This window comes from Daphnia magna, linkage group LG10 (assembly GCF_020631705.1).
Source record: "Daphnia magna isolate NIES linkage group LG10, ASM2063170v1.1, whole genome shotgun sequence".
NCBI lineage: Eukaryota > Metazoa > Arthropoda > Branchiopoda > Diplostraca > Daphniidae > Daphnia > Daphnia magna.
In genome coordinates, this window is record NC_059191.1 from 8548259 (window position 1) to 8568478 (window position 20220).

Below are 20220 nucleotides of genomic sequence, written 5' to 3' on the forward strand. Positions count from 1 at the left end.
TAAATGAGATGTTTCATTTTTGTCATGCAAGTTAAATTTTTCTGGTAGTTTAATTTTTTTTTGCGCCTGCTAAAGACAAAAAACATCATTCAAGCAAGAATTTCGTAATATAGTTCAAAAAACGTGTAATTGACGAACATTACGAGAATTGTGTAAGAAAATTAATTTGGGGATTGAGAAATACAGGTAAAAATGTAGAACAACACCATATGACAGGGATAAGACAGCAGAGTTGGAGTGTTCACACAAAAGTCAAGGTAGTTCTGGTCTGATTAACCTGCCAAACGTTCAGTTCCTCGTACTCTTCCACACAGTCGTCAACCTGTGCTGGCGTGAAACCTTTTGTTGTACAACGTTCAATCACGGAAGACATTTTCACCACTTTATTCTCGCCAGCCAAATCCCGAACTAGAGCGTAAATTTGATCTTTGGCACTCGTGGGCCTTTAAAAAAGGAGAGAAAAAAAAAATGTAAGTGCATTCTTTCAATGTGCCACAAAATTCATTTTACCTAGTTGGTCGTTGATCGTGATGATTCAAAGAATCCTTTGACATCTCCATAAGTCGCATGGCTTCTCTAACGTCTTCTTTTTCCACTTCTTCGGCCAAGCGAAGACGGGCCTAAATTAGATTTTATAGACCTGTAAAACTGGCACAATACAATAAAGAAATCACCAATGCTGTGGACAAACGCAGAATTCCTAATAGGTTACGAGCTGAAGTGAATGTCATGTCCTTATTGTTTCTTGCTTCTTTACGCATTTCGACGTATGCGCCTAAAACCGAATATGTTTAAGTTGCTGAACAAATATTACATAGGAGATCATTGATTCCATACTGACGATATAGTCGGTCAAGTGCTCTGGAACAGATGGCTGTTTTTGGCGGCAAAGAGCAATGTATCGCCTCATCAACTTCATGTCAAGAGGCTGGACTCGTGTCGGCGGTTGACAATAATGCTGGTGCACGTAGGTAATATGCCGTGCCAACCTATGAGCAAAATATGATGACAACAGGACAACGGGGACGAACTTAAAGAGAAACATAAAGAGAAGAAATAGACCACGGCGATTCAATAACGCAATGCGCACCTCAAATCATTTTCTCGGTCTGAGCGATCTTGGATCAACCAGAGAACGTCAAAACGAGACAGAAGGGCTGCTGGTAGTTGGATATTATGTTCTACCGATTTCTTAGGATTGTATCGACCATAAGCAGGATTAGCAGCAGCCAATATGGACACACGTGCGTTGAGTGTCGTCATGATTCCTGCCTGAATAAAAATAAGCAAAGGATGATTCTGACATTACGGCCTTGATTGATATTTACCTTAGCAATTGAAATGGTTTGCTGTTCCATAACTTCGTGAATTGCAGTACGGTCAGATTCCGGCATTTTGTCAAATTCATCAATGCAACAGACACCCTGGTCAGCCAAAACAAGAGCGCCTCCTTCCAGCGTCATTTCTCCCGTAACTGGATCCTTGAGCACAGCGGCAGTCAGACCCACCCCGGAAGATCCGCGACCTGTGGTATACTGACCTAACAATGCGCAAGATCATCAAGTTAATTTAAAATTTTTTATTTTATGGTGCTAAGACATACTTCTCGGTGCTAGACGGTCGATGAACTTAAGTAACTGTGATTTTGCAACACCTGGGTCACCCATTAAACAGATATTGCTGTAAAAAAAAAAAAAAGTATGAAAAGGTATTTTTTTTTATCCAATTAGAAAATAAGGGAGAATAGAGAAACTATAAGAATTAACATACATTGTCCCACGAATTTTCATGCCGTTAGGCTTACGATCAATACCACCAACCAATAGCAGCAGGAGGGCTTTCTTGACATCTTCATGGCCGTATATCTCTGGCGCGATACTTGTAGCCAACTTCTCATAAAAATCTTCTTCGCCGATTTGCCGCAGCTCTTCTTCTGATAAAGTTTCCATACTCATCTCGTCATCCTCAGTTTTATTTAGCCGGATAACTCTCTGTTAGCACATATTATTTAATTTCAAATTGAATTTGGACTTGAAAAGATAATTTACATGAGCTTCAACGTAAGCTTCGGAAAGAAGTCCTTGCAGTTGCTGCCGAAAACCTGCACGTAACATTGGAAGGAAGATGCCTGTAATGCTTACATGATCACCAGGCTGAGACAGTCGTGTAGTTTCTCCCCGACAATAGACAGTCAAGCATCGTGGCACGTGCCCAACTGGCACTTGATCACTCTATCGAAAAGATACATGCCTGTGGTTTTTAGAGGATTCAAAATTATCTAGCAAATTACGTGTTCCTGAATTTTAAGCTCTTGAAATTTAACGAATTTTGAGCCACGTGTTTGAAGATACAGACGGCCACCGCTCTTATTCACTTTACAATCGTCAGTAGGACACATAAGAAGCGGCATGAAAGAAGTTGAGTTTATCTAATAAAATATAAATAATAAAACAGAACCGAAATTAGGAGTTGATTAAAATCTCGAATAAATTGCTTACAGGTTGATACGTTTCAGCACCGCATTGGTCACATGTATACGTTGCTACTTGCATCATCGGTTTAACTTCCGTGCAACGGGTAACAATACCTCGAACCGTTACTAGTTTACCTAGAGACCACACTTAAACTGTAATAAACAGCAAGAATACTGAAGAATTACAACTCTGCTTACCAATATGCACAGCTTTAACTTCTCTAATGGGTATGGACTTTTGTAAAGATGGAGATTTGAAATAAATTTCACTAAATAGAAATGAAGAAAAATTTGTCAAAAGAAATAAATTTTTACTTGTAAATGTTTTTGTAAATTACAATCTTCTCATGAGCTCCGGTGGATATTTCTGTGCCCTGTTAGGTTCATCATTTTGGTGCTGGCTTTCTACAATCATTCTGTGATTGATGTACACATCCAGGGCATCCTTAGCTTCAACTTCATGTTCTTTATAGTTGGGTAGCATTTCTTGAACAACTTCCCCAAAAAGTAAAGTATATCGCCTAGCATTTTCGACAATCTGCTCAGCTAAATCACTGTCAAACTCTGCCACATCTTCTAAGTCAATAACAAGTTCAACCTATAAAAAGGTCAATTGGGTAAAAAATAAATATAATTTAAGGCAAGAAGAACTATACCTGCTCACGATGAGCTAGCTTAGTTAGTTGTGTGGCATACTTGAAATCTTTACCATTTTTCCCATCCTTATGGAATTCGGCGAAAAAAGTTTTGATTTTCTCTGAGAAAGAAATCCATTGATTGAAAATTGCTACCTAAATTCCAATTAGCAATTCCACTTACCCTTTTGAATGTTGTAATCAACGGGATTGAGAGCCATGGTGACGACAAATCGTAGATGGACAGGAAGTTTCGACAAATTTCTGTTAGTCAATCCTCAGCCTTGTTTGGTTATTGTCTCTTAGTTGTTTCGCGCCTAATGCACATTCCGCGCTGCCAAACCGTTTTTTTGTTGTTCCATCTGCAGCGCTCGGCCCCGCGTTAATCGGGGAACTTTTTAGTCGATTCAGTGTGGGGAGGATCTTTATCGGTACGGTGATTTCGGTGCTCGGTGCCTTCCCCGATTATTAAGGAATAGTGATCTAAATTGGCAGTTGCCCTGCGGCCAATAAGAACGAAATGTGACCCTAGTCACGTGATTCTCGTTGGCCTATCAGAACGCAAGGTCACTGGTAAGACTAACCCCCTATGGCTGAAGCGGTGCTATCGGCGCAGGACCGATTATAGTACCGAACTTCCCCGATTCATTTTTATCGGTGAAGGTTAGCGGTGTTCCCGATTAGAATGTGATCGGGTAGCTTTTTGGCCGATCGGTTAGATCGTTTCGGTTTTCGGTGCGGTTCTATCAGGTTTGGGGGGGACCTTTTTTCCTACCCATGGGCATTTGGGTCGACTTCCGGGTAAAACCGGCGCAAGGGAAAGAAGCTAATCGGTTCCAAAAACCCGGTTTATCACCTCGATTACATGGATTTCTGACCCGATTACCCGACTTTTGCCCAATTCTTACCCAGAAATTTTTATTTAAGCTTAAAATTCGGGTAATTCATCATATTTTTCATGGTTTTGTAATTTGGCACCACGCATCCACCATTTTTTCAAGATGGCACTGGGTCTATCGGTTTCAATGGGTATTTTGAACCGAACCAAACCGCTTGAAAACTACCTACCCGGGTCGCAACCGATTGGCCATTTTTCGGGTAGGTGGGTGCGGTTTTTTGGGTTTCAGGTAATCGGGGCCGAGCCCTACCTATCCATCTGGAGTTCTTTCTGGTCTTCTGGACACAAGAAAAATGTTAACTTGTTAAGTTATATTCAAATTTCACTCATCGAAAATGTTATATTTTTAGATTCATGATAATTATTTTAATTTGAAACACAACTAAAGGAACAAGAAGAAAAATACAAGATGTATTTTGTTTAATTGTTCCTTCAAGGTTTTCCGACAACGCCGTATTGGATTCATAACAATTCTTTGCAGACTGAAAAAAAAGTATTTCAGCACGTGTGGTCGTGTATAATTGTCCTTTAGATCGGAGAAATGTTCACTTTGAAAACGTGTACTGGGTTTGTTTCAAGAGTTGCTAAACTTGCTCCCACCCGACAAATTTTCCTGTCATGTCGAAAGCAAGTTGATGACGAATGGAGACCTTCGACGAACACTACTAATCAAGCTGAAGACGAAAATGCACCAATGGGTGTCAGTGTTGAGAAAAGTTAGTTTTCAACGTTTTCGCCAATTTTAAATGCCAGACTTTTAAACTTATTTTTTCTATGCAGCTATTAACTCAGTGACCCTATTGGGTAGGGTTGGTTCAAATCCTGTGAAACGTGGCTCTCCAGATCATCCAGTAGTTACATTTTCGTTGGCCACAAACTCAAATTATAGCTATGCGAACGGTCTGTCACAAAAATTTTTATTAAAGCTATTATTTTTGTTAATAATTTTGATTTTTCTGAAGGAGATATCACCCAAAAGACTGAATGGCACAGGATTTGTGTTTTTAAACCTTACCTCAGGGAATCAACTTTTAAATATACAACTAAAGGACAAAGGGTACTTGTCCAAGGAAGGATCATCTATGGTGAAATCAAAGAGCCTGAGGGACAATTAAGACATACATCTTCAATAGTTGCAGATGATGTAATTTTTTTCAAAAATGGTTAATAATGGAAACATGTACAAAGAAAAATGCTGGAAAAATACAGATATGTTAATTAAGAATTAGGATTAAAAATTTTTATTATTAAACAGTGAAAGGCCTTTGACTTTAAAGTAAGTCAGAACTTCAAATGCACCAGCTATCATTAAGCAAGCAGATGTGAGCCCATGAAGCTTGTACCTGAAAACAGGTAATATGATTAAATAGCAGTCAAAAGTTTTATAGCCGCAGTACCTGAATTCTTCGGTATTGTAAACCCAGCAGCTACCCTTCTCTCCACATGACGCTTCCCACGCTAAACACGACGAATCTATTAGACTTCCGTAGATGATAGGGTTGGGCAGAAATCCTAACAGTCCGGACATAGTAGCCAAAAATCCTAAAGCCAGAGCCTTATCCCTTTCTTCAACGCATCTGAGTAAACATACAAATTTCTACCATTAATTAAGCTGTTTAGGTAAACAGTATGCCGTAGGATACCTGAGATCTATTATTAGGTTGCCTACTGCGCCTACAGAGACTACAAGTTTAATAACTGCAAGTAGCACCATATAAATGTATAGATTAGAACAGGTCTCCATGCAATATCCTGGAGTTGCTAGTGATAGGGAGTCACACCTATTTTCATAAGAAGATGATATAATATGTTTTGTGTTTTATTCTAAGTTGATTTCTTTTAAGAAACGCACATGCAGGAACTGTAGTCCACGCTTCCATTAAGAGAGGGTGCTTCTCTGCAGCCCGCATGACATGGTGAAAAGTAAGTTTGCTGATGAGAAGTCCCTCGGAAGCATATTGGCAAAAACTGAACAGTACCGCAATTGCAACCCTCGTTGCATTCTATATCCAATTTTAAACTGAAATTGCAAAAAGGAAGATTTGTGGTAAAATCTTTCATTTTATTGGTTAACATGACGAACATACTGTATGGCATTAGTCTAGTGAAGCACAAAAATAGTTGTATTGCTGTAACGTACCTGCCGTTCATCTGCAACGATCCTGGTAGGTCAGACATAAAATTACAGTCAGACAACAGCATGATTAGCAATAATCCAAAGGCATAGACGTATTTTGAAACCGCCACAACTGTTGTGTGCATAAAGGTAAAATATACGATATGTTTTAATGATATATCATAGATTAAAATAATGTAATTTACTTGCAGCAACTTGACCCGAACTTGGATGGTACTTTTTCATTAGATAACCACTTAAAAGCACCCCGAAAATCATGGTAACGTTCCCCGACAGACCTGGACAAAAAGGGTCAGGATTGTAGTATTTGTTTGAAACTGATACCGTGTGCGATAATTTGATCAATCTCTTGTACCTGAATACATTGCTGCGTTTGACTTGCTAAGGCGGAATTCATGCTCAAAGTATTTGGGTAGCCAAACAAAGTAGCCAGCAAGTCCAAGAATGGTGAAGATGCTGCTACCACATGAACAAAGAAGAACCGGATTGCGAAGTAGACGACGAAGTGCTTCTTTGAACTCTACACGAAATCAAATTTGGATGAAAGCATTGGATGCACTATTAACTGTTTCTCAGCAGGATAGATATATGCTCGTACCTGCTAATCGATTTTTGTTTGTATCGGAGTTCGTGTTCGGATTCTGATGTTCACTTAGTTCTAGCGTTGCAGTACTGGAAGTGGTCATGTCCCCTACACCGTAACTAGACACATTTTCTGCGATGTCATTATCCTTTCTTTTCATGATTCGAGGGAAAGATGCCAGGATCAAGGCAAACAGCGCTATAACAATTGCAAGAATCAATGCGCCAAGCCACCAAGCTCCAATCCATCGCGGATCGTCAGACTTCCAATCTGGCGGGGAAAATGTAAACGAAAGGCTTAGATTAACGGCTTTTCGTCGCAAAAACAAAGGCGTAAATAAAAGCATGAAGAGACTTGTTGAATTGCTACCTGGGCGCTTTCCCATGTCGACATAAAATGTCAAACAGAACGAACTAAGTAAATAGCCAAGAACGGGTCCTATGATTCGCACTGCAATGGTGATGGCTAAACAAATGACAAGAAAACTGTCGTTTTAAATTGTCAGATGTCTTCAAGTCAAAATCAATAGTACCAAAATAAAATGGAGAATCATTGTTAGGTATGCTGTCATCCAAATAAGGTGCACCGATGACGTAGATAGTCGTTGCTCCTATACCTAAAGACCGCGGTTGAATGTCGTTGTTTTTTTTCGGTTTGTACCAAACGTTATTTTGTTACAAACAAAATTTAGTTGCTATAGGACGATCGTATTACCCATGAGAGAATAAACAAAAACCCAGGCAGCAAAAGCCCATCGACGATTGACAGGGTTTATAGTGCAGAGCGTGTCATCAAACGCGGTTGAATTTTGCGTCGTCACGTTGCTCCTGCAAAATGTTTCTGTTCTTTGGCTTATTCCAGGTGCATCCAGGTGTCTGTTAATTTCACTGCTAATGAACGATTGCGGCGGCGGAAACAGTAAATACATCGTAAAGCTGTAAAAGAAAGCAAACTTACATTACTGAATCATAATATAAGATTTACTATACAGAAATACTCGATGTGTTATAGCTATACAACTTTCTTGTAATGCTTCACGTACTACGAAGAAGATTTTGATTGCATTTAAGGGGATTGAGGATGTAAACTGGCTCAGTTGCGCTATGTCTAGGTTATATAGTTCAGTTTTCTGGATGGATGAGCATAATACAAGTGCATAGGGGAATACGAAATGTTTAACGCAAACTAAAAATGGCACTCGCCCGTAGTTGGCAGTTATTAAAGACAGGCATTAGCTAAAAAAAACACTGTACATATTACTATTTCATAACATAAACAAAAAAAAAAAAAAAAAATACCAGAAAAAAAGGGAAACAGCAATCAACAGCATGCCTATTCCCATCCATAACGGCTTGTTACCTCTCGATCCTAAATGGCTTATCCAAACAGCCGTAATTACAGGGCCTACCTCTCCTGGAAATGTTTTTATATCGCAATAAATATTGTTGCAGGTCAAGAGCGTAATGGATAATTTATGTGGCAACTTTTTTCACTCGTCGTTTATAATTACCGAGGGTCAGTAACATTCCTATCGTTTTCCCGTCGAACTGAAAATGTCTTTCAATTGAAGTCTCTATTCCAATGATGTACGTAAAAATCATGCCTTGGAGAACATTCTTGATGCAGAAGCAGACAAGGAAGGAGCGAGGGTTGGCAAATCTTTGCAACCATGTCGGGTAAAAATTACATAATCCACACTTGTTACCTTCAAGATTACTATTCTTTTCCTGGTACAATCGTGCCAGTGAGGCAGACGAAAGGTCATGTTGCCCGTCTTGCATTTCAATTTTCTCAGAATTTTTGGAGAATATACACCGTTCGTTAACGTCAACAACAAGCACTGGTGAAAAATCGAAAAGAGAGAAACACAATTGAAGCTCAGAAAACTGAAGTCCTAAACATGGGTCTTTGACTGAATGCAGCAAAACAACTATTAGAGAAATGCACTCGAAATGACGTAAGTACGATACGAGAAACACAGACACTCGAACTGGTCAAAGTTGTATATAGACCAGCTTGTTCTGTCACGTGATGCTTGCTTCGTGAGTAAACAAAGACTGAGGTGAACGTGCTAGTTCATAAATGGAACTAGATTCCGGTCAACGTACGATTTCTATACAAAAAAAATTCTTCTCCAACTCTCTCTTTACTAGCGTCATCTTTCAGCCACCAGCGGAGGTTTAATAATAAACACCGAAGTAACACGCCCTACGGTTATACGTCAAGTTTTCCAACGGCTGAGAACGGGGAAAAGAAAACATAAGCATCCAATGCAAGTTTTTAATACGTCAACAAGAACCTTTAACAAACACTTCCGCGTTTGGCTTCATTCTAGACGAGCAGACGTGAATCAAAATTCAGGAGAAAAATGTGGCAGAATACTTGTAGCAACAGATTAATCTTTTGCGCTAGATAGTTTAATTAGCTATAAGTTTATAAAAGAAAGGCTGTGAAGCAGAATGATAGGGAAACTATAAAAGTATAATGGAAAAAATTTGCCAGTGTAGTCCAAGAAGCGACAAGGAAAAACGAAGGTAAGTGCAAGTAAGGGATTTGGGATCCGTAACACGGGGACTCCTTTGAGCTTAGGCAGGAGCCACTTTATCCAGAAATAATACAATTCGATCCTTCTGAATTAGTGAGCGCATTCTCGATTCGCCGTGCACGTAGGCCAATCGTAAAAATTTCGATTTTCGATAAAATAAAAAGGGCAGTAGTCGTCGGGTTTCCGCGGAGGTAGCTACTTACTTCGTCCCGTTCGACCGTGGGGACATATATTTAAGGATTTATAAAACGGAACTCATGCATGAAGAATTAAGTTTATACTTTGAATACCGATCTTTTTGTCAGATTAGATCGATTTAGCAGTTAAATTCCTCGACTCCGAACGATAGTTATAGACTTTTAAAACGCTATATGTAGCACTGGGCTGCTGAAAAAAAAAATGAATCTCAATCCCATTAATTCGATGGCTCTATGCAAATAGGGAAGTGCGTTAGACCATCTAGCAGCAAAACAAAACGCCTTGTGGGAGGGAACGGCGATGGAAAGGTTAATTTCAAAGACATGAAGGAAGGCTTCTCACGTATAGAGATTGGTCCCGCATGGGAGCATTTGAACGATGTCTATGTCCCGCAGGCCAACTGTAAAAGAAAACTGCTTTTCGTGTGTAAAGTTCCCGGTATAATCCTTAATCTCCAGCCCGCTGTTATGTCAACGGAACTTCACCTAGCACCCGACAAAAATATTCTACCACAACAAGCTATATGTGCTAACGTTTTATTCCCGGGGAGGGGAAGAAGCGTAGCTCATTAAACAAGTAAGGCTTTTCGTTCTCACTCGACAAAATTGGCATGGTCGCGTGATATCTGTCATATTCACGTAGCCATATTGTTACAAAGTTGCGAAGCCCACGCATACGCCCACGCAAACGAATACGCAGTGTAGGGGGTTAATTGAGTTGTCTCGTATACAATGCTGGATTAATGGCTCAAATGCGACAGATCTTGATTGCTGTTTGAATTTGAAATTTAGTACATCCTATACCTTTATTGTTTTAGAAAGGAAAGAATGTGGCTACGCCCTGGCCCGCTATCAAATGCAAATTTAGTTTTTTTGCTTCTCGATTTTACTTAAACATGAAAAATCCGAATACAGCCATAACTGGAAAAAAAAAATGTGGATTTGCATTCGAGGAGTTTTGGTGTAACAATGCACTTCTAGATTAATTCTAGATGCTTTTGTGCCCTCTGCTAAAAGTTTGTAAATTGTACCATATTGTTGTAAGCTATAGTACCATGGTATCGTGTACAAGTGCGTTTGATTAATCAATAAAACAGGCGGTGGCTGCACTACATTGATCCAGCAAATTCGGTGCTCAAAGGAAAAACGGAATACATCTTGTTCCACGTATTTTGTATAGTGAGGCACAAGTATCCTAATTTATTGTTGTCGCAAAGCTTTGCTGTTATCTCCTATTTTTTGCAAACAATACAAACGCGCAAGTCATATATCATAGCTTTGAACGATAGCAGTTGCTATAAGGTTTTAGCACTGAATTGGAAGTCATATAAAACAATTGTCATTAGATTTGTGACGCCTTGAAAACAAAAAAATGCATTAACGTGTTCTGCAAAAATGCAGTGTACAAGATGTTAAATTTGTATCATAACAAGCTATAGGGCTAGATATCACAAAGAGATCCCCGTGCGTACGGTAAACGATGTGATCATATCAAGTTTGATTGAAACCCATATGATAATGTAACAGTGTTGCAAAAACATTGACAGAGATATTTGATAAATCATTCCCGACTCGTAAACGTGTCATCACCTATGATCCTCTTTTCTTTTTTCCTGCTGCTGTATTGATTATCGATTTCGCCCAGTTGGCCCAAGAATTACAGTTCTATGCGTTTGGCTTTTATTGCTCCGAGATTCGCAAAGGCAGATCGACTGTGTAAGGATAGGCCACTGACCTATAGAACCAGACGGACCGAGAACAGCGGCAAAGCATTGGTGCTGATTAAAAGGAATGAGTTTTAAGAGCAAGGTCCCCAAGCACAGATTTCTTGTACTCAATTTGAACGAGAAGAAAACTTGAACTTTCCTTTCTTTTCACCAGCATGGACGAGATTCAAAAAATTCAAGAGCTCTTCAGTCTGTAAACTGAATGAAGGCACATGCTCTATAGAAGTACGAGCGAATGTTGATTGGGAGTAACGTTGACATCCCTGCTGTAAAGTCAAGGAGCGGCGGATGAAACTACTAATGAGAGAGACGAACACACACAATGTAGTTGAGTAGGAAGTAACGTTCAGTATTGCCGCGTCTACACAAAGCCGCACGAAGAAGAAAAACAAAATTGAGAAACCCAAAAAGAAACCGACAGACGTGTTTGTACTGTGTTCCTTATTCTTTGGCTTGCACGGTGTAAAAATGCCAGTCGATAGTCCGCGTCGACTGCGGTCAGACGTGCCCCCGTACGCGCAGTGCATATCGCGTTAAATTTCTATTAAGAAATCGTCTATTCTTGGCTGTACGTGTCGTTATTTAACCAATGCATTTCTTAGTTTAATCCCACCGGTTAGCTGGCTCTTTTGTGTCTGTAAGCATTTTGGCTTAAGTGTTCTACTTGTTTCGACTTCCTCGATGTTCAGCTTGGACAAGTGTCGAAACTAACCAAAATCAGGATTTGACAGCCACACAATATCGTTCATGATTTCATCATGGGAGGTAGGTTCAAATTCAGTTCTCTCTTGGGTTCGCCTGTTCTTTATTGTTCAACAGTTCGCTTTTTAAAATTTCAGTAGACATTCATATTTTAAGAGGACAGGAAATAACTAATCAGAAACCTGAACGATTGTAAGTTTTCACGAAAAATACGTCACGTACGATGGCACCAGTTACACGATGACGCAAAGAGAGACAAAAACTCATCGCGGTATAGTTCAGTCGTCAAAAACGTCCGTCGATCGATAAAACATATCCAGTCGGCCATATACAGGCAACGATGAAGTTATTTTATCTATCATTTTATCCTTACCCTCCGCACTACCCTTTTGTTAATCATAGCGCTGTACCGCTTAATCAGTCGTTTGACTTATTTAACTAAATTTCACTGTATTAATAGAGCGATATTAAATATTTCTCCGTTTCTTTGGGAACCGTATCCAAGCAAACGACGACACATTTTTAAAGCCGTGAACTGAAACGAGACGTATATACTATTCAATCAAACAATTCAGTGCTGTTGTATGTATGAAAATATGCATGAAGCGTATGCACACCAGCGTATTTACACACACACACACACAACGATAATGTAAGGAATTTTATAGCAAAACGCTGCCTAGCCGAGAACTTTCTTCAATTGCATTTCGGTGTATAGGCGACATCTTTACATGCGGATGGACAGCATACTTTCCGCCCACTCCCCCGAAAACCCAGACTTGTTCATGTTGCCAAGTATTATTGAATTGCCAAATAAGCAACTCGTAGTACGTTACAAGAGACATAGTTGTTTTTAAAGCAAAAAATTGGCCCCGAGCGCTGGATGGTTGGCCTATCACTTTCAAGGATCATCGGAGATCTTTTTCCCGTTGCACATAATTCGATCGGTTTATCGGCGCAGTTTTCGTGTGAGTTTGTTACACCTATACAGTTAAAAAACACTGCTTTATGCAGCCTAATGCGGTTGCAATATCACAGTTCACGTAATGTTCAATCGCCACAACAATAGAGACGTTGAACGAACATATGCTCGTGTAAACCGGTTTTTTGGTTCCCGCTATCAATACACAAAATTTCGAATCCTGTCATATTCATTTGATCACATTCAAGCGCCTCCAATGGCCGTTGTGAAATGATGCCGGAAGGCCCTTCAACTTCACCGAAAACGGTTGTTCTTGACAGTCCCGAGAACGCGGAGGCTATTAGAAAATTCGGTAGCAACTTCATCAACGATAGTGCCCTATTGGTGCGTCCTCGTCTCAGTAAAGTTTGTGGTAAAAAGCACGCCCATTAGTGAGGTCTACGAATTTTTCCTATTTCTGAAATGCGCTTGCGCGCCTTATGTTATCCATCACTGATGGTGTACGAACGGGGAATTTCTGTCTGTCGCCCCTAGGCTGCTAGATGTTGTCATGTTACCAACCAATTCTTCCTCCCCCAAGGTTATGATTTTCCTATTAGTATTCAATCGGTTTGATGATTCCCCAAGTTTGAAACGGGCAAATGATTTTCGTTTCTCCGGCTCCGTTTCTTTGCCTGCTTTGCTTCCACCCTCGCCGATCAATAAAACCTCAAGTACATCGATCGCGTTGGCCATTGTTCTTTGTATTTCCTGCTTTGTTTTGTGTTTTCATCTTTTTTTTTCTTCCTCATGTGAAGCAGAAAGAATCGTCGCAGGACATAACTAAAAGGGTTGACACACGGAATCAGACAGCGGTCATTGTTGTCGTTCTGTCTTGTAATGGATTTCAAGATGTCGTCCGTTGGCGATACTAAAATATGGTCGCCTAACCGACGATGATGAATGACCGTAAATGGCTGTAATATTTTGCCTTGTACGTGTTTCCTAAATTCTGTTCTTGTTTCGATGTGAAGGCGACGTTATCGGCGACAGCGATCGGGAATGCGTATGCGCCAGTTTTGTCGGAAACGGGATTAAAAGAAGGTCAAGAAATTGTCGTTTGAAAAGGGGAAAAAAAATAAGAATAGTTACAAGCGATAGTGAAAAGAAAGACGAAACTCAATAAAAAGAAATATATACATTTCATGTATACGTATAGCCAAGAATATCTAGAATGATCGGGCCAAAGACGATTAACGCTCTCAATCACACGTCACTGCATCGTTTTTCTCCGATTGTTAAGGCCAAAGGAAACGATGAAACACGCGATTGCAAGATGGATAGGTCCTTTGTGACTTTTACCATCACGCATTGAGCTTTAGTCAACTACTCGGTTTAAAACTATTGATTTGATCATCAACGTCACACTGATTCACGTGAACGCCTATCTCTTTCCCTCGTCTTTACATGAAACTCCCGCCTCACATTTAATTCTGACTAAGAAGAAAGGGGGGAAATCAAGGGCAAGCGGAACAACCCAACGTGACAACGTGTAATTAAATAGCCAGCGGCAGACTGTAGTGATGACGTAAGAAATGGCTTCTGTGGTTCTTATTTTCATCTCTTTATTTGCATTTAGTATTTTTTTAAAAAGAAAGTATTTTCGTAAACCAGTTGATTAACAAGCATTTTAACGCTTGGTGTTAGTAATGTATAACTTACACGGTATACCTCTTCCAGAGCCGGAAGCGTGTCACCGTCGTCAACGCCTAAGCCAATCACTATCAGCCCTTGAATTGACTTTGATTGATTTCGACGAAAATGCCGCTAGCAAATCAGCTTCTAATTTCGAAGCGACGTTGCCATCGGAAAAGGCAGCTCTGCACGGCGATCTGTCCAGTTCGTTGTCACCTTCAGTCAGCACACTCAAGTCAGTTGGCCAGCAATCGAGCGCTCGCAAATCGTCACCCATACGAGCCTTCCTGACACCACCCCTCATGAGGAAACGAAAGTCAACCAACAAGCATCACGAGGATGAAGACGGAAGTGATTCCCGGCTACCAACCGGCAATGCGTTGTCCAGCACCAACCGTCACAAATCGTTCGGTTTCCTCAGCCTCCTCAAGGTAAGTCACGTTCTGCTATACCATTTTAGTATGTGTCTTGCTTTGACCCAATTTTTTGTTGTTTGTTTCCCCCCCAACTGAATTACTCCCGATTGTTTGCCATCGATTAGTTCAAGTTTTCCGATCGAAGTGGTCGCGGTAAGCAACCAGTCGTTCAATCAATTTGTCCTGCGGTGGCTGGAGAAGAACTAACCGATAGTCTAGGCGATAAACCGGCGTTTCAGTCCTCGCTAACCTCGTGTGTCGATCAACCCAATGTTCTTTCGTCTACTATTCCGTAAGCGAAATTGCCCTTTTCGTCTGACATTAATCTTTAAAAAAATGTCTATTCTTCCAACCAATTCACTGAAAACACTTGCATAGGGAACCTGATCAATGTGAGGATGAGCGTAACACAACGACAGCTGTCATCAGCCAACAAGAATCAAACGATAATCATCCGCAATTATGGGCCTCTGCCGGTTTATCAGTGGCTGCAGCGGCTGCCGCGTCATCAGTTTTGCCCAGATTGACTATGCCTAAGAAAGTCACCATTTGTTCCAAACGCCCTTTCACGCCACACTCATCGTTGGACAATCCCGATTCAAAACATATCGTAAGTGTTTCCTGTTTTTTATTTTTTTTATTTTTAGAAAATATTTTCCAACGTAGTTATGCAATCTTGATTGTGCGGTTTCTCGCTAACGATTCGGAGCTTTCCTTCAAATTCGAGTACACGTGTACTGAAATTGTCCACGTTACATAATTTTCGATTGATCACGTGTGTAAGGGTTTCCATTATCTTTGAAATCGGATTGCAGGTATCGCTTCAGGTGGCGAATTCGTTATTGCACCCTAAACGTGAACTTGATGTTCTCAAACCGCCTGGGGATCCATTGCCCGTCTAAATAATGCAACGTTTTTCACCATTCTTTCAATAGTTGGGTTAGCACGAAAGCGCAACATGACGTAAATCAGATGATAGTCTAAAGGTTCCCCAGCAAATGATTGCAATTCAAAATGATTTGTTTTTCCCGCTCGTGATCGCGAATTTTGTCCCAATTAAAAGTGGTCGTCAGGGTGGGGCTTGCAGTGTCCCAGTTTGCCAGATTTCCCGGCCATCGGTTATTAGCGCAACTGTGTTTGAGAAGTAAGGGGGGGGGGAAACATTTGGCAACGGGATGGAGCAGACTGAGTTGGGGCTTAAAAAGAATCGTGGCACCCTCCACACATGTGAGAAACAAGGATCTCTTTCATCTTCAAGCTGGACAATCAGAATGGCAGTAACGAGTAAGGGATTTTGCGCTCCACTTGTTCAAAAGGGATATTCTAGCCGCAACAATCAGAAACTCATTTGGTAAGCCGGGTTTGTACAAGCGGAAAAAGAGAACACCATTTAACTATTCTGCGGTTTTGAGTTAATCGCCTGCATGCCTTTATGCGACGATGTGTTTACAAGCTGTAATCTTTTAAGTCACGTTTCTCTTGCTACTCTAACATCCACGTATTACTAACGACATTCAAAGAATAGTGTTTAGCTTTGACTTACTACTTGACGGAAGTTCGTGTTGCACGTTTCTGGCATTAACAACGAGGAGGAAGATCTGAATTTAGTAAAGCATTGAGTTAGAAACTTGTCGAGCTGCTGGGGAATTTGAGAGTCAAATTTGTAAGCTTCACCTGTAATTGAGGACGCACTAAAAGCGTAGCAAAACCTCTGTGGATCAGCAGCAGCAGTACGAGCACAACCATTTCCTAGTAATTCAAAGAAAAACACTTTTGTTATTCTTTTTAATTTTTTTCTTATTCCTATCTTGCTTACACATGTGTTTTTGTAAGTTGGTTGGGCATGATGTCTTTTGCCACGAGTGTTTTCATTCGTTCAACAAAGAAAATAGATAACCAATTTCTCCGTTTTCAAGGTGGGGTCACCAATGCCTGCCATGTCCGTATCGTCTTTACCACCGCTACTGTCGTTGCAGCAATCCGGATCGATCCAGCCGTTGGGTCCTTTCCGTCTTCATGTTGTTCTCAAGCAGGGACGCGATTTGGCAGCCAAGGATTCGTGTGGTAAGCAAATGTTGTGTAAATCTCTAAAATTGAACGATAAGAAAACAAAAAAAAAACAAAATGCATTATCGAAATGTAGGTACGAGTGATCCCTATGTGAAATTCAAGCTGGGCAACAAAGTCATTCATCGTTCTAAAACTGTTTATCGCGATTTAAATCCCATTTGGGAAGAGGATTTCTATGCCCATGTAGATGACTTAAATACTCCGTTGCATATCCGGGTAATTAAATCAATGAATTGAAACTCAAAAATCACGATTGTCGTTTTACCTTGATTGCCAAAGGTCTTTGATTACGATTGGGGTTTGCAAGATGATTTTCTGGGAGCAGCTACTTTCGACTTAAACCAGCTCGAACTAAACAAGTAAATTGATCGTCCTCTTAATGAATGCATCTATGCGCTAACTGATGCTATTTACTTACTGAACAGAGTGAATTTATACTCTTTGGATCTCTTCGCGGATGACATGGACGGCCGTCAGGGCATCATTGATTTGTCCATAGGTCTTTATCCAAAAATGACAGAAGACGATGGCGATCAGGTATTTTGTTCGCAGGTTTTCAGTCAGTGCACGTTATAGTCAACAAAACTGATTAACGTTAACGTTCGTCCATTTTCTTTTTACGTAATAGAGATGTCCTTCCAAGATTGGTGATCAAGCTAAGAAACTAAAAGTGCAAATCTGGTCATCTATCGTTAACATACTCATCATAGAAGGACGACATTTGACTGATAAAGAGGGTGAACCATTATGCAAACCTTACCTCCGTTTGCGGTCAGTTTGGGCTTCGGTATAGTATTCCCAACGTTCGCCTTAATCAATTGTTTTACATCTCCAATAGGTTAGCAAACGAAAAATACAAGACGAAATCAGTGACGCGGAATTCCAACACGAGCGTCACTTGGCTCGAACAATTTGATTTCCATCTGTACGAAGATCAGTCTCATTTCCTCGAAATAAATCTGCACGAAAAAGAATGGAAAGGTTCCCTTGGAAGAGATGAATCGATTGCTAGGTACGTCAATTGCATGATTGAATGTTTCGCTATATAGATTGCGCTGTCATACGTTTAATCTTTCAGGGCCGTCCTCGATTTGGGAAGCATAGAAGGAGAACGAACGCATTCACTGAACTGTGAATTCCAGCACGGAGGCTCCGGAATCCTGTCACTTTTGATCACCATCAGTGGCACCACTGCCTCGGAGACTATATCCGATTTGTCGACGCATCAACTTGCTGAACATTCTAAAGAAGCGGAGATTATACAAAAACGCTATGTAAATAATCTTTCCAAACTGACCTATTTTTTACCGTGATTACATATTCAATGTTGCAACGTCATCTGACAGGGTCTATGGAAAACACTTCACAATCTGAGAGACGTGGGACATCTGAGCGTGAAAGTCTTCCGCGCAACTGGATTAGCATCCGCCGATATAGGTGGCAAATCCGATCCGTTTTGTGTGCTCCAGCTAGTCAATTCAAGGTTGCAGACACAAACAGAGTACAAAACTTTAAACCCTTCGTGGAACAAAATATTCACTTTGTAAGTAGTTGATTGTTTCTGTTTTATAGAGTGTTTGGATTTGACTAATATGGGCATTGCAAATGATTTCAGTAACGTAAAGGACATCAATTCTGTTTTGCAAGTCACTGTGTACGACGAGGACAGAGATCATAGATTTGAATTCCTGGGTGCTGTTGTGATACCTTTATTACGCGTAGCTAACGGTCAAAAGAGGTGGTACGCCCTTAAAGAACGTAAGTTACGGGCCAGGGCCAAGGGCAGCAATCCGCAAATTTTACTGGAACTCAACGTCGTCTGGAATGAAGTACATCTCGATGAATAATATTATTGACGTAGTCAAAAGTAACAGTCACCAATTTCCTGATTGGTTCAATAGATTCGAGCAACTATTCAAACATTGCAACCCAAAGAAAAAAAGTACATTGAGCCAGAACTTAAGTTCAACCGCCATACCTTCGTCCGTAACGTGATACGAGTCAAGGCCATCGTCATGGATATCATCGAAATCGGCAAATATATCGAGTCCGTTCATTCCCAGTATTTTTTTACTCTTAACTGCAAACAGGAAATTGAATTTTGGCTGTACTTATTGTCTGTTTCAGTCAACACATTTCCCATGCAGCAGCTGTAAATTTCTTTATTTTACAGGAGCATCTGGGAATGGGAATCTTGCACGCGCAGTTGCGTTGGATTTGCTGTCTTTCTAGTCGTTACGTGGCATTTCGAGCCATACGTTATCCCTTTAATGTTGCTTCTCTTTTTCCTTCGCAATTTTTTGGTACGTTTTCTACTCGTGAACATTTGAGCACAATCAAAATCAATGCCCTTTTTGCCCAAACACTGTGTCTAGATCCGATCGTTTACCCATGCCTACCTTAGCGAATACCATGAGAGCGATTACCCTTCAGGTGAAGAAGACGATGATGATGTCGACGAGAAGAATAAGGTATTTGTTAGTTACCTAATTTTTCTTAGAAGAGGGATGCTAGAAGAAAAATGTGTGGTTGTTTCAGGAGGAAAGGAAAAGCCTCAAAGAAAAACTGCAATCTATCCAGGAAGCAACTTTAACCGTCCAGAATTCAATTGGCTACCTAGCTTCGCTATTTGAAAGCGTCAAAAAGTATGTCAATGAAATATCCTGTAGAAATCCAAAAACTAATTCATTCTTTTTTTTTATAGCACCTTCAATTTCAGCGTTCCATTTCTCTCCTACTTGGCTATACTTTTGTTGATAGCATCATGTGTTTTACTTTATGCCGTTCCGTTAAGATATCTCATTCTGTGCTGGGGTGTCAACAAGTTTACGCGTAAACTTTTTCGACCACACAGCATTCCCAACAACGAAGCTCTCGATTTCCTTAGTAGAGTTCCAGATGACGAGCAATTGGTATACGTTTACTTACTTCAATTGTATCGATTTTCTTATCTCATTTGGTTTTACAACGTAGGCGGACTATCGTGAATTGCGGTTGGATCTGCCTGCGGATAATAGTGATAAAACAAACCGCAAAGTCACAAAGAAAAAATAGGTTTTACTCTGCTCGGTGTTTTCCTCTTTCGATTTCGACGTTCCAATTTTTCTGTCCATTCAATCGTTCATTTTCACGTTTTTTAACCAGTTAGTTATTTATAAATGTCTTTTTTTTTTTCCTGTTTAATTCAGTCTATAAGTGGCCTTAAAACGGAATAAATTCTCAAAGTTTCCAATTTAATCAT

At 40.3% G+C, this 20220-nt stretch overlaps 4 protein-coding genes across 9 annotated transcripts; 2 read left to right on the forward strand and 2 right to left on the reverse strand.

The window, feature by feature from the left end:
* Positions 1–108: 108 nt before the first annotated feature.
* Positions 109–3444, reverse strand: LOC116932854 (DNA replication licensing factor mcm7). The gene is made up of 15 exons (XM_032940750.2): positions 3293–3444; positions 3130–3230; positions 2812–3071; positions 2672–2742; positions 2499–2608; positions 2291–2428; positions 2049–2231; positions 1771–1991; positions 1604–1680; positions 1329–1540; positions 1091–1272; positions 838–989; positions 675–775; positions 511–620; positions 109–443 (listed from the first exon to the last, which is right to left on the reverse strand). The coding sequence occupies exons 1-15, from the start codon at positions 3327–3329 to the stop codon at positions 242–244; spliced, it is 2157 nt and encodes a 718-aa protein (XP_032796641.1). The 5' UTR covers positions 3330–3444; the 3' UTR covers positions 109–241.
* A 1030-nt stretch (positions 3445–4474) lies between these two features.
* LOC116932713 (single-stranded DNA-binding protein, mitochondrial) lies at positions 4475–5231 on the forward strand. Its single transcript, XM_032940549.2, has 3 exons — positions 4475–4722; positions 4787–4906; positions 4969–5231. The coding sequence occupies exons 1-3, from the start codon at positions 4548–4550 to the stop codon at positions 5172–5174; spliced, it is 501 nt and encodes a 166-aa protein (XP_032796440.1). The 5' UTR covers positions 4475–4547; the 3' UTR covers positions 5175–5231.
* Positions 5135–16866, reverse strand: LOC116932711 (solute carrier organic anion transporter family member 74D). 5 transcript variants are annotated; one of them, XM_032940544.2, is made up of 14 exons: positions 16726–16866; positions 16584–16658; positions 16453–16507; positions 7441–7661; positions 7259–7342; positions 7096–7191; positions 6742–6996; positions 6499–6663; positions 6329–6421; positions 6147–6255; positions 5859–6026; positions 5650–5787; positions 5404–5583; positions 5135–5349 (listed from the first exon to the last, which is right to left on the reverse strand). In XM_032940544.2, the coding sequence occupies exons 4-14, from the start codon at positions 7652–7654 to the stop codon at positions 5238–5240; spliced, it is 1614 nt and encodes a 537-aa protein (XP_032796435.2). In that variant the 5' UTR covers positions 7655–7661; positions 16453–16507; positions 16584–16658; positions 16726–16866; the 3' UTR covers positions 5135–5237. The 5 variants fall into 5 exon arrangements, with proteins under 5 accessions (XP_032796435.2, XP_032796433.2, XP_045036217.1 ...); XM_032940542.2 differs by lacking the exons at positions 16453–16507; positions 16584–16658; positions 16726–16866 and adding exons at positions 8025–8139; positions 8237–8815; XM_045180282.1 differs by lacking the exons at positions 16584–16658; positions 16726–16866 and having other exon boundaries at positions 16453–16520.
* On the forward strand, positions 11672–20216 carry LOC116932710 (multiple C2 and transmembrane domain-containing protein). Of its 2 annotated transcripts, none has more exons than XM_032940539.2 (19): positions 11672–11960; positions 14539–14924; positions 15035–15201; positions 15288–15519; positions 16826–16973; positions 17053–17195; positions 17259–17338; positions 17405–17531; positions 17608–17750; positions 17818–17991; positions 18058–18253; positions 18326–18522; positions 18595–18808; positions 18881–19026; positions 19153–19282; positions 19355–19450; positions 19518–19624; positions 19684–19891; positions 19953–20216. In XM_032940539.2, the coding sequence occupies exons 1-19, from the start codon at positions 11954–11956 to the stop codon at positions 20031–20033; spliced, it is 2982 nt and encodes a 993-aa protein (XP_032796430.1). In that variant the 5' UTR covers positions 11672–11953; the 3' UTR covers positions 20034–20216. The 2 variants fall into 2 exon arrangements, with proteins under 2 accessions (XP_032796430.1, XP_032796431.1); XM_032940540.2 differs by having other exon boundaries at positions 17405–17516.
* The last annotated feature ends 4 nt before the right edge of the window (positions 20217–20220 follow it).